The 12,818-nt window shown below is 49.3% G+C and overlaps 7 protein-coding genes across 7 annotated transcripts; 4 read left to right on the plus strand and 3 right to left on the minus strand.

Annotated features, from left to right (window-relative positions):
• Positions 1-563: 563 nt before the first annotated feature.
• Positions 564-1,439, minus strand: UV8b_07404 (uncharacterized protein; the record flags this gene model as incomplete). The annotated part of the gene is made up of 1 exon (XM_043144901.1): positions 564-1,439. One exon carries the CDS (start codon positions 1,437-1,439, stop codon positions 564-566), a length of 876 nt encoding a protein of 291 aa, XP_043000836.1.
• A 931-nt stretch (positions 1,440-2,370) lies between these two features.
• On the plus strand, positions 2,371-3,390 carry UV8b_07405 (uncharacterized protein; the record flags this gene model as incomplete). Its single annotated transcript, XM_043144902.1, has 1 exon — positions 2,371-3,390. One exon carries the CDS (start codon positions 2,371-2,373, stop codon positions 3,388-3,390), a length of 1,020 nt encoding a protein of 339 aa, XP_043000837.1.
• Positions 3,391-3,686: 296 nt separating this feature from the next.
• Positions 3,687-4,875, minus strand: UV8b_07406 (uncharacterized protein; the record flags this gene model as incomplete). Its single annotated transcript, XM_043144903.1, has 2 exons — positions 3,687-4,613; positions 4,684-4,875. 2 exons carry the CDS (start codon positions 4,873-4,875, stop codon positions 3,687-3,689), a joined length of 1,119 nt encoding a protein of 372 aa, XP_043000838.1.
• Positions 4,876-5,489: 614 nt separating this feature from the next.
• UV8b_07407 (uncharacterized protein) lies at positions 5,490-5,991 on the plus strand (the record flags this gene model as incomplete). The annotated part of the gene is made up of 5 exons (XM_043144904.1): positions 5,490-5,530; positions 5,591-5,628; positions 5,690-5,763; positions 5,820-5,910; positions 5,987-5,991. The coding sequence occupies 5 exons, from the start codon at positions 5,490-5,492 to the stop codon at positions 5,989-5,991; spliced, it is 249 nt and encodes an 82-aa protein (XP_043000839.1).
• Positions 5,992-6,595: 604 nt separating this feature from the next.
• Positions 6,596-9,530, plus strand: UV8b_07408 (uncharacterized protein; the record flags this gene model as incomplete). The annotated part of the gene is made up of 8 exons (XM_043144905.1): positions 6,596-6,715; positions 6,805-6,897; positions 6,966-7,020; positions 7,076-7,203; positions 7,263-8,397; positions 8,462-8,923; positions 8,995-9,089; positions 9,216-9,530. The coding sequence occupies 8 exons, from the start codon at positions 6,596-6,598 to the stop codon at positions 9,528-9,530; spliced, it is 2,403 nt and encodes an 800-aa protein (XP_043000840.1).
• An 834-nt stretch (positions 9,531-10,364) lies between these two features.
• On the plus strand, positions 10,365-11,713 carry UV8b_07409 (uncharacterized protein; the record flags this gene model as incomplete). The annotated part of the gene is made up of 4 exons (XM_043144906.1): positions 10,365-10,413; positions 10,507-10,667; positions 10,772-11,443; positions 11,510-11,713. The coding sequence occupies 4 exons, from the start codon at positions 10,365-10,367 to the stop codon at positions 11,711-11,713; spliced, it is 1,086 nt and encodes a 361-aa protein (XP_043000841.1).
• Positions 11,714-11,955: 242 nt separating this feature from the next.
• On the minus strand, positions 11,956-12,372 carry UV8b_07410 (uncharacterized protein; the record flags this gene model as incomplete). The annotated part of the gene is made up of 1 exon (XM_043144907.1): positions 11,956-12,372. The coding sequence occupies one exon, from the start codon at positions 12,370-12,372 to the stop codon at positions 11,956-11,958; it is 417 nt and encodes a 138-aa protein (XP_043000842.1).
• Positions 12,373-12,818: the final 446 nt, after the last annotated feature.

Genomic DNA, 12,818 nt, shown 5'->3' on the forward strand with positions numbered 1-12,818 from the left:
GGTCACTGTTGTTAGAGAGATGATTGTTTGATTAACAGCATCATCTTTGTTGATTGAATAATGCGGGTCGGTAAGCTTGGGGACACTGAAGTCATACTGAAGCCATACTACCTTCTTGCTTACCTCAATGCCAGCCTCAATATTCGACCTATGCCCTTGAGTACCAGTATATGTCGTGTAAAGCGTCAAATGTAGTCTCAACCATCGCATTCCTTTAAAACAACTTTTAAATCGCAGTTTTTCTCTCCCGTATGTTGCATTGGTGTGCACACAGTGGTATGGTTGTGTGTAGTAAACTTGGAAACGAAATAAAGCCCCCGAATCACAGCCCGGTCGACCGAGTATAAAACCTGAGAGCACAATCGATAACAAAGAAAGAAGATTTCCCACTTCATAAGATATAACATGATTCTCGGTCGTTGAAACAAAAACGTATTAAGCCACCAACCCACCGGAAACTCCGAATCCGTGAAGTCACATTGTTCATTATTCGTAGCCATTACCACCACATGCCAGCTCCTCCTTTCTGACCACAAGAAAGCATAGTCTCTCTCACTGATCCCTCACTGAATTTGCACGGCCATATTTTGCCTATCCGGGTCAATGAAATGAACTTTTCGAGCAGGGGATCTCTTCTTTGGTCGCGCAGAAAGGGATTCTTCTCCTCGCCGTTGTATGTTGCGCTGAGCTCTAGCCTCGCCCTCTTCCCGTTTGCGATACCCCTCCATCTGCTGCCTTCTTCTCATGGCTCTAGAGTGAGCTATTGCTGGGGTTGGTCTGAAGCCGATACCATTGACGCCGGTTCCGTCATCGTCTTCATCATCCGGATCATAGACGGTTATCTCATCGTCGTGCCAAGTCAACGCTGCTCGGACGGGATCCACGACGGCAACATCCAGGTCGTTGCCGTCCTTGCTCTGACCGTCTTTGGTGGCGGTCCTTTGGCCTGGCATCAGTGACTTGTTCAACTTGAGCGGCGGCGTGCTGGCTCTTTTGCGTCGTGGAGACTTTGCTGTCGTGGTTGAATCTTGGGCGTCGTTGTCCAGGGATGGTGGTAATCGGAAAGGACAATTTACTTTGGTGGTAGCTGGGGTCTCGAAACCAACGTGCCGGCTGGGAGGAGTTGGAGAAGTGGGCTTTCGCCCTGGTTGCAGGGGACCGGGTTTCCCAACATCGATCATTACTGTATCCAGCTTCAGGCGTTTTCGCATCGCATTTGTACTGCGGTCGTCATCGTCATCATCGTCGTCCTGCACCCCGCCCCCACTTTCGAGAGCGAGGCCGCGAAAGCGATGTGCGACCTTGGATCGTGGACTGCCACTTCCATCGTCGGTGGAGTTGGTGCTGCAAAAATCAAATGAGAACTTGATGGGGCTAACAGCAATGTCTTCTTCTCCACGCTTCCTTTTCGAAGACCCGGCAGGGGCAGCAGCGGCCATGGTCGGCAATCTGGTGCAAAGACGCGGTGCTGACTGAGCGAGTGGTTTGGTTTTGAGGGTCGGGACAGCGGGAGGGGAGCAAGACAAGCCCGGATGCCGAGTCTCACTCACTCCCTTGGATTGGGTTGGGCAGATGACGGTTTTTAGTGAAAACTCTACATGTTGATATTTCGGGGACGGTTCAACTCTACTGATGACCAAAAACCTTAGCCACTACCTTGGGTAGCCTCGAGGAGAGTGCTGACATTACGGAATAAGTTGCAATACCTACCTCGGGGTAGTTATAGTTGGCCAAGTTCACTGTGAGTGGGATTGGGTGCATATCAGCAGGTACACAAGGTACTTACCTAGGTACCTAAGGTACTTACCTACCTAGGTACCTAAGGTATGAAGTAAGGTAGGTACCTAGGTATGGTACCTCCTACCAGGTACCTATGTACCTAGGTACAGTACGTATGCGCTACTTGACGTAACTTACCTAATTAGAAGAGGGGCCTTCGTTACAAAGTGCATTAGGTAAGGTAGCGGTTACTTGAAGATATCTTTGGGTAGGTCGTGCGCTGAAGATGAGGGGAAAATTGTGTTGATGCGAAAGCTGCATCATCCTGAGCTTAAGAGATCTACTTAGGTAGCTGGCCACCTTATAAGTCGCTGTCAGGTACTCCGTAAGCGCTTCAAACGCATATTAGCCGTCGGCCTTTCGACAGCTAACCAAACCACAGCGGAGCACTTAGGCCTCGGTTCAACACGGCTTGCCCACGATGACATATCGCTCTCTTGAATATTGATCTGGGTTGTCCTTCACCTTGCCAGAAGTATAACTTGAACGGCTTTAGAAAAGCCCAGATAGTCTTCATTTTCTATCACAACAAGATCGAAATCCACGCCTCCTCCAACGTCATCCACCACCCAAGCACTGTACACTGGAGACATGGCTGAGGCCCCATTCTCCTTCCTCCCATTGGGAGCCATCATACAATCTTTCAAAGTCAAAGACACCAACATTGTCCTTGGCTTCCCGAGCCAAGAGCTATACGTGAAATACAATACGCCCCATTTTGGGGAAACGATTGGCCGCGTCGCCAACCGTATCAAAGGTGCTCACCTGGACTCGGTCAACGGCAGGTCGTATCCGTTGGTTGCAAATCACGGACCCAGCACATTGCACGGCGGCATCGTCGGATGGGGCAAGCGTATCTGGAATGGCCCCAAACCGGTCGGCGTGAAACAGATTCCGGGCGTGGGTGACCTCCAAGGTGGAGAGAGCGTCGAGTTCACCCTCACTAGCGAGGACGGCGATGAAGGCTTTCCTGGTGCAGTAGAGGCCAAGACTACTTACACGACGGGTACGCAGACCAAGAACGGCAAAGAGGTTCTTGTCCTTGGAATCGAGTACGAGGCGAGGCTGGTGGACGGTGCTGAGGAAACTCCCATCAACTTGACAAACCACTCATACTTCAACCTCTCTGGAGATGCCACGGTAGACGGCACCGTGGTGACCCTTGCTACGAGACATCAGCTGCCCAACGACGAGCATTCGGTCCCTATTGGACCTCCACAGCCATATAGCATCGATACAACCAAGCCTTTTACGCTCACGGCGACGGAGCCCAGTATCGACAATTGCTTCACCAAGATCTCAGACCCGGCTTCGGTACCAATTGATACCCGCTCAGAGCCACTCACACTTGATCTGGCAGCCAGCCACCCCAAGACTGGTATTCACCTTGAGGTCTTGAGCACGGAGCCCTCTTTCCAGTTCTATACTGGCGACTTCGTAAATGTTCCCGCCGTGAAAGGCGTCAGTGCCAAGAGTTGCCGCAGCGCCTTCTGCTGCGAGCCTTGCCGATGGGTTAATGCGGTCAATGTTCCCGAGTGGAGGAGCATGAGTTTGTTGAAGAGAGGCCAGACGTATGGAAGCAGGATTGTGTATAAAGCCTGGTCTGATTAGGTCGATGTCCTTTCAGTCAGAACAATAACGTTGTCAGGCCCTGAAAAATAAAGGGAGGGGGAGGGAGGGGGCAGAAAAAATACCAAACTCTAAGCTTCCAGATTAAACCACCGCTTCAAGAAGAACGCTGTTTACGGCGTACGAGTAACGATACATAGCCACCGTACCAAAACAAGTTTGTTATTACAGATCATGCTCACAATTTCGAACCTAGCCCCTTCGTAAACGCATAGTTAAAACCCAGAAATTCGTCGTTGGTAAAACTTAATCAGCTGCTACACCTTCAAGAAGCGACTCTATTCGGATTCGCTATCATCTCCTAGAAATGCCAGATCAGCCTGAGCACGTCGTCTCCTAGCCGCAAAAGAAGTGTTTCCATCATCACTGTCCTGGTCGTCATGGTCGTCATTTGCTTTGCTGGCATCGTCTGTTTCAGCCTCTACCTCGCTCCCGTTGCTTTCGTCTGACTTCGTTGATTTTTGTTTGCTTCGACTTGCTCTGGCGCCCGAGTCCACGCCCCACAGGCGATTCATCTCCTGCGCAGACTCGGCGTCTGCTATTAACTCTCTCATCTCTTTGATTTCGCGTGCCTTGGCTTCCGAAAAGCGACCGTCCATGCCAATGTCAGCCAGAATCTTCTTGAGATGGCGAATTTTAGCGCGGGCGTCATCTCCGTACTGCTTAAGTTCGTTATGCCAAAGTTTCCTAATCCCACATTTCACCAACTGAGATTGTAGCTTTTTTATCTCGACTTCCTTTGCGTCGTCAGAAATTGATGTCATGGCTTTCTGTTTTGATTTGGCAGCAGGCTTAGCTGGTTTTGACGACTTTTGTTTTGCATCCTTCTTCTTCCGCGCCGCCTTGGGAGGCTCGTCGATAACATCCGAGAACTCCTCTTCCTCACTGACGAGGGGCTTTGATGTGTCAACTTTGATGGAAGACAAAGCCTCGTCTCCAGAACCCTCGACTTCCTTGGTCGGTGAAGGCTTTTTCTCTACAGCGCCAGGTTTCTCCTTTACTTTAGCCTGTTTAATAGGAGAAGGTGAGGCAGCAGCTTTAACCGGAGACGGATTCCCGGTTGTTTTTCCTTTCATGCTGTCCGAGCCAGTCTTTGCGCCTTGCTTCCGCCTTTTCGGGGAAGGGGAAATATCTTCAGGAGCTTGGCGCTTGGTTCCATCATTCGCTTCAGTTTCCCCAGGTACCCAGCCATCTAGAAACTTGTCCTGATGAACATGGTTAGCTTGCCCCTCGATGTACCGCGCAGTGCATCCCAGGCCAGCATATATTACTTACGACATATTCCTTGATCAAGATTTTGCTTCTCTGTTTCCATTCATCGCTTGCGAAGAATCCGGCTTGGAGATTTTGCGCGTCTTCCACGTGCTTTCGAACCTTGTTCACAGTGGTTGCGTCAGGGTCAGAAGTGAAAACCTGATACGTCCCTTGGATGAGAGCTTCTTCCAGCTTCCCACGTGATAGTGTCATGTTCGTCTTTGTGTTATTTCCCTTTTTCAGCAGATGGGAAGCCGGCATCTGGCACTCAATGTCTCATTCCGGTCAGCCGTGATTATGAATATGGCGACAGAATGCTGGTAGCAACTGGGAATAGTCATTATATCGACGCGTTATTGCGCGCCGTTGACTCTTGGGGCTACGAAAGACATGCTTGCAAGTAATCATACTCGTACGCCATCAGGATCAGATCGAACCAATGAAATCATTTCACGACTCACAACGGGGCAAGCGAAATACAGTATGCAGATCTAAATTGCACGGCATAAGTAGTGTACTTGGCAGCGCGCATCGTCAGCATGCCTCATGACCAGCAACGGTACAATCAATAGCGAAAAACCATTAACAGCAAGTTATCGCTGGTCAAAGATATAAGTGTTGAATAGGAAAATTCATGCCTATTAGTTCGACGTTATTTAGAAAATCTATTACCAAGGTCAGTTGAACATGGGAAAAGACTTCAAGTTACATGGTACGTACCCTTATGTAGCATAAAGCGGGTTCCCACTGAGGCGTTCAACAATTGGTGCGTTTCACCATGCCATTGAATTTGTTCAAGCCGACTTCCATATCCTCCCCGTTCGACCATGTCGGCTTCATTAGCACCGGAGTGTAACGAGGTCAAGGAGTAAGATACCATTCCATGCCCAACAGCATCGGCCGCAATGTTAAACTCGTTACCGAACAGGCGCTACGACACGTGTTTTCTCAAATGGTACAGCGAAAGTCAGTGCTCTTTTCTTTCACGCTCACCGCAGTCGCCTAGTTACTCAACGTGACGTTTCAGAATACCTCAGAGGCGGTGAAAAAGATAATAAAGAATGCGCAGTTTTGTTCAAGGATTACCAAAAATGCTTGGGAGTAAGTCAAGTCAGGTTATCGTTCCCGTTGCACCCGACTAATACTTTCCTGTCAAGGTTGCGCTTAAAGAGAGAGGAATTGACAAACTCGTCGATGAAGCTCGCGAAGACAACAGAGATAACGATGCCAGATTGATCCTTCCAAAGAGTGAGTCGCCTCGCTCCGAATTGTTGTCATTTTGACCCATTATCAAACCATCACGTCGTCTTCTGACACATTGCAGAATGACAACACCGGCCTGGTCTACAGATAAAGTGGATTCCATCGAAGTATTAAATCGGAAGCCCAAGTTGCAACCCAACTTTTTCAGATTAGGGATTCGGTATTTAAATCTTAGAAATCATAAGTGTAACATCTCGTCTTAAACTCAAAGATCGCCATTTCAATTCAACACAACAGCTTTATTGACTTGCTGGCTCTCATCAAAGTTGCAATCGCCACGTGATTCTTTGCGTTCCCCTTTGGAAGGCGTTGAGAGGTATTTGGTGCCCCACAGCACCCCTTGACAAATCGTCACGACTGGGATAGTTAGGTAGCTATCGGGACTCAGGAGAGGTCCAAATCAACGCAGCGCCGCCTTCCTCTCCTCCCTGCTGCGCTTCGTTCTTACCCTATTAGTATTATTCCCAGGATTGTCTCATGGCCTGCCGAATGTAGAAATTCCACGAAAAAACCCGACGACAAGCCCACGGCGACCTTTTGCCGTCTATTCCATGCTTGAAGCTGCCAAACAACCAGGCCGCCCTGACCACCTCGAGACCAGATTTACCGCTTCCGATCCAAAGTGTCTAGCGTCTGAGACGGCATGCGCTGCCAGAACAAATAACGCTCTATGCACCCGTTTTCTATTCTCACTCTCGGCATTTTCATAGCTGGCTACATCACCGCGCGCTGGGATCTGGTTACCCGCCTCTATGAGTTGGCCATCTTTGCTGTTGAATACGGAGTAGTGGTATGTCTGGCACTTTACGGTGTTACGGTGGAAATAATGCAAATAACCATGCGGTGTTTCTAACTGGGATACTTCCAAAACTCTTGTAGATACGCGCTGCGAAGGGCGTAATTGCCTTGACTGCACTGTTCGTCGCCATTTTTGCACCGGTAGCCTGGATTGCGAGAAAGGAAACTTACTTGGTACAGTTACCAGCCCGCAGCGAGATCCACGTCAGAGAGCCGTCTCATTGACAAACCGACTTTTATAGCACCCAAGGGCCCCTGCCATCGGGTTATCTGCTAGGGAGCAGTTGAGACGGCGCGGTTCTTTCTGAGACTTTATACATACCCTTGCATTGATCGTCTCCGGTCATGATAGAGCATGATGGACTGATGCGAGTGTTCTGGCCAACGGACATTCGCAAGTCCGATCGTCCTGGGGTGGTGGTTGGGTGGAGGAATTCGACCTTGGATGTTTTTGTTGTCGCCATTCTGGAAGATGTGGAGGTCTGTCTTCCATGCTGTGGTGAGCGATTTCATTGCGTTCGCTTTTTAACAGTCTCTAGGCCCAGAAAGTCGAGATTCATCTCAAAGAGGGCACATTTTTCAGGAATGCGCCTCACTCTCCTGCTCGAATATACGACCTATGTGGGCATGCATCAATGCATGTCCTCGGCATATCAAACACAATGACAACGCGGGACATTGATCAGTCTTGGGTTTGTTCGGTATACTGCCCATCCTCCAGAATCCCAACTATTACCTGCGCCAAGGCATCCAGCATACAACTCATCCTCTATGATAGACCTCAACCGAAGTACATGCAATATGTCTCCTTGACCCCGATCGCCCTCGCACTAGGAGACAGCCAACCCCCGATAGATGACGGCAGGATTGATGATGATGCCGAGGATGCAATAGAACGACAAGAACGGGTGGCGAAAGAGACGAAGCGAAAGCTTGTCGAGAAGTTGAAGCAGCACAGCATCTATAAGCGAGTGCCCTCCGCAAGAGACAAGGCATTACGCAAGATCATTAACCAAATCAACTGGTCTTGGGAGCTAGAACAAATCCTGCTGAAAAACGTCGGACGCCTGGGGTCTCGCCCCAAGCGAAGTCTCAGCGTATCAGAGCAGGTCATGGAATCTGCCTTTACTATGAGGAACTATGTACTCACACAACTCTGGGCAATCTTCTCCGTGTACCTATTTCCGACCTTGTGCAAGATTTTCAACATAGTCCTCATGGGTCACCGTATGGCTGCAGAACTGTTTCTGCTCCTTCTCGAGTTCCGGATAAAGCCAGGATATGCCGCATTGAAGGATATATCGGCAACGGCGCAGCAGATCGAAATTCGCCTGCAACAGTTCTGCTACTGGCCCATGCAGTATTCGACTTTACGGCAAAGGAAGATGAATTGGGCCAGTATAACGACTAGTCACCCTGATTATATCCGATTCTACAATAGTCTCTGGCTCGTTGCCAACGACGTGATCATCGGCATGGCTCTCGGCTCGTACATAATTGAACATGCTGACGGGCTCGCAACGCAACTCGGCGACCTTCTGCGGGTATATACTGTCGAAGCTCTTCGGCGTAGCATCTCATGGCTCATGGGCTGGCCGGCCGGTTTGAAGCTTAATAGTGAATTGGCCGAATTCTTGGGCGAGCTGTTCCTTTGGGTAATTGATTATTGGTCAAGTGAGTTACACTCTCGTCATGCATGTCTTGATGAATCCCCGTTTCGATCTGACGCTATTTCCAGGTTGCATCAATGCACTGCATCCCGTCTTGCCAAAAGTTGTCTGGTTTATTGGATTTACATCCTTTGCAGGTGCCAGCATGCCGATTGCGCTCTGCTCGGATCTCCTCTCGGCCTTGACTGTGCACATCTACTCGTTTTATCTAGCTTCGGCACGCATCTATCATTGGCAGCTGACAATACTCCAATCCTTGTTTCATCTATTCCGGGGCAAGAGACACAACGTGCTCCGTAACCGTATCGATTCGTGCGACTACGACTTGGACCAGCTGCTTCTCGGCACCATTCTGTTTACGCTTCTGTTCTTCTTGCTTCCTACAGTTGTTGTCTTCTACCTCAATTTCGCCATTGCTAGGATGATTATAATATCCATGAAAGCGGGATTCGACACTCTGCTTTCCTGTTTAAATCATTTCCCGCTTTTCGCCGTCATGTTGCGGGTCAAAGATGAAAAGAGGCTACCAGGTGAGCAGGATCTGCAAATTGCCGTTTCAGTATTAGAGAGGCAGCAAGACATTTGGCTGATGCAACTATAGGCGGAATTCGTTTCGAGCTTCGCGATGATCAAGATGATGGATCTAGCGACAGCCAATCTCCCAATAAGACCCCAACATCCATCATCTACCTCAAGGTAAACACGCTTCCCAACAGTGGTTCCACAAGACCGAACGGCCCCCCCCCCACCCCCCTTCCCCCTTCCACCCCCAAACGAAAAAAAAAAACCCCCTTTGGCTGCTGCTGACCCGGCCTTGTTTAGTCGGTTCCCTTGAAATTTAGCGACATGTTCAACCAGTATTCTCAGCTGGCTCATCGTATCCGGAAACACTACTTGTCACCTCGAGTTTTGCTGTGCCTCCTCACAGGCCAGTTTGTGCCTCCTATCAACCGCAAGAATTTGTACAGTCTACAATACAGCATGTTGCCATCGCGACGGGCAACAGTGTGGGAGATGTGGCGAGCGATGAATACCCAACTTACCCAGAAGCGAGCGTTCCAATTACCCATAATACCTCCTTTGCCTAATGGTGGGAAAAGAATGGCTAATACCGGGCGCACGAGGTCATACCACTGATTGATGTAGAGCCCGAAAGTGGAAGGATGGAAATACCTTTTCTAAAAGAAAAGAAAAGAAAAAACCACATGCATGGATGTTTGCCGCCAAAGCGTTTCGGCAGTCCTTTAAGCGACTAACAGATAATAACAGTTTTTTTTTTACTTTTGAGTATGAACCTAAGGTAGTACCAATGCTTGTCAAGATGCTTGATTACCCGACGCCCTTGAAATGGAGACCAGAACAACAGCAGAACGTGAAGACGAACATGTACTCCGTAATATAAAATAGTATTTCTCAACTTACTCAAACTTGCTACCCCGCAACCACATGACGCCACTTTGTTGAAGCTTGGTGTTGTCGCTTCCGGGGCCCCTCTTTCTCTCGCAGAGGACTGGCCAGAGGACTGGCAACAAAGGTCAATGGCACCCAGTAAATACGGGGTCATTCTTAGCCTTCCGCGAATAGACAGCCACTAAACAACACACTCATAGAAATGAGACGCAACGATGCCGTTCCCATCGATTGTATTTCTGCGTCAGTTTCATACCACTCACTGCCTGCTACGAAGGAACGTAATCTGTCTGCATTTCTTTTGGCACAATCCCGATGCTCCAACTCTTTTTACTAATTACTAGTACTGCTCAATTCTGCTTTGCCTTGACCCAGGATCAGTTGGTTCACCGCTGTGTTTTTGCGGCTGTTGAAAGTTTAAAGCCCTTTCAGGGTTCGTTCCTCACTTGAGCAAATTACAACAAGGCAGGCAAGCTCAGACCAAAAAGCATTGTCAACGCTACATTCGAAACAATAACCAGGCCTCAAGAGAGAGAATAGTCGGGTCCATGTCTGTCCATGATGGATTCGAAACAAAAGTTTTATCACCATTTCCAGGACAGCGCGGCTGGTAAGTTTAGTTTGGTTGATGCAACATCACCGATCTTTGTCAGGAGCGCATGATGGCACTGCAGCTGGCTTATTCCAACTAAAAACGACATAGAGATCCAGGATCTCACCGATCAACTTGACTGCGTTTCGCCTGTGGCGGGAGAGCGTCAAGAAGCCATAGACCATATTCTCGCCAGCATCAGTAAGCTTCAGCATGAGGTTTCCGATGCCTCGGAGTTCACGCCTTCTTATGACCGAAAGCAATACTCGGATGTAGGTAGACCAAGTATATCTTGCAAATTATTTCTCGTCCGCCAAAACGGTGGAGAGAAACCGGTTGCGCTAAATGAGAAGCTGATTGGTATTACCTACAACAGACCATCAAGAACTTGCAGGAGAAGCTGAACGAGACTATAGCCAGGATGACGCCCAAGTCGCGCTTTCAGTTCAGGAGATGTAGCGTGCAGGAACATGTTGATATGGGAGCCCCAGAAAACGACCCTAGGCTATATCCGGGGAGTCATTCAAGAAACATACAAAGCCACAATGGCGACTTTAATCGAGAAGCAACCGAGAGGGATAGCAGAGTTCGCCAGCTTCCACCTACAGAGAATCCAGAGTACGACAATGAGCTCCCCAAGCCAAGTGCACAGTCTTTCCTGCAGCCCGGCTTTTCCGCCACGAAGAACGTTGGTATTTCTAACCAGTCCGACCTTCACATAATTCTCCCATCGTCAGCGGCTAGGGCTACGACGTCCGGCAGCTTAACCGATATCAAATGCTGCATTGTTGATATGTCGCTTCCCACAGTCGAGGGCCGACCTTGGCCTGGTCTGACACTGAGGAATATTTCTCATAGTCTCGTTATAGCTGGTCTTGTCGATGGTCCTGTTCACATCACCGGGGTATCAAACAGTATCATCGTGGTGATTGCAAGACAAGTGCGCATTCATGAGTGTGCGGATGTAGATCTCTACCTGCACTGCACCAGCCATCCCATCATAGAGGATTGCACGAGTATGCGCTTTGCCCCATTGCCCAAGTCATATGTAAGTTTTCCCCTCCCTTCTCGGCCACGTCCTGTGGTCGCTGTCTGACTGCACCCGCATCCGTAGGCCATCAAAGATGTTTCAGGTAAGGAGAATCAGTGGGATAAGGTGGACGATTTTAAATGGCTCAAGGCTGGCCAAAGTCCCAACTGGAGAGCCTTGTCTGACGCTGAAACATTGGATGACACGGTCTGGACAAAAGTTGTGCCAGGGCAACCGGGTAAGAGCGTGGAAGAGACTTTGAAGGAGGTCGGTGTCTCTCGTCAGTGAATTCCGGACGACAAATGTCTCCCTGTTCGGTCGTATGAAAACGGTGGGGCCAAAGCGAACGACGAGTATGTCGAGCTATAGTACCCAAAAATAAAAAAAAACTCAATTTTTATCCCCGAAAATACTGACTTTTTCTTTTCTTCCTTCCTTTTCTGCCATTTTTGAATGCTCCTTCGCAAACAAGGAAAGAAAGAAAGCTTTCAGAAAACGGCAGTTGCCATAGTTTCTGCAGCTTTGGCGTATCATTTTTCTGTTTTGACGCCTGCACTTGTGCCATCGTCGGCATTGAATCTGAGATCCCCCTCTCGTAGTCTCTCCAAGAGAGCGCGCTGCCTCTCAATGCGAGCTTCCAGCTCTTTTATTTCGCAATTTTGCTCTTCTATCGAGCGGTGCATGTCTGGCAGTGCTCGAACTTGCGCCCTGGCATGTTGCAACTTGTGTTTCAAAGCATCCGTCGCGCCGGGAACATCTTTGAACGACAACTGCTGTCCTTGAGTGCTAACACCACCAGGGCTTGCTCCACTGCCAGTTGCGATGCCATTCGAAGATTGGATGCCGGCTCGGACCTTGGCGAGGACGATCGACAGCTCCGACAACGTATCGAGATGGTCTGGGGAAAGGGAGGTCGGTAAAGCGAGGGGATGTTGTTTTCCGGCCATTGTTGGCGAGCCGACGTGTCGGTGATTCGGAAACCCCAATGGCTTGGTTGGCGATTGACGGCTTCAGTGTTGCTGTAACCTGCAGGCAAGTAATTCGGGCCTATCGGCAGTCTGGGGTTTGTTTGTTGAGGACGGCGCGTGGCGTTACGGAACTGTGATAAGCACGCTGCGTAGCACAGTGCCAAATATGTCCTCCCCCTCCCCCGCCCCCGAATTTCGTCGATACCTTGACGCCTACGCCCCAGACATAATACTCCCGCAGTCGCTGTAGACTGTAGACGTCAACTGGTAGACCCCAGAATCCAAACCCCACCCAAATCTTGACACTTCAGCTCCTTATGAAATTCACGCATTCTGCATTTTTGCCTTGGAGCCAATTGAGCGCATACCACGCAGAAATAGACCTAGACCTTGACTGTTTTCATCTGTCCTTCAGAAACGGCCTT

Source organism: Ustilaginoidea virens, chromosome 6 (genome assembly GCF_000687475.1).
Source record: "Ustilaginoidea virens chromosome 6, complete sequence".
Classification (NCBI taxonomy): Eukaryota; Fungi; Ascomycota; class Sordariomycetes; order Hypocreales; family Clavicipitaceae; genus Ustilaginoidea; species Ustilaginoidea virens.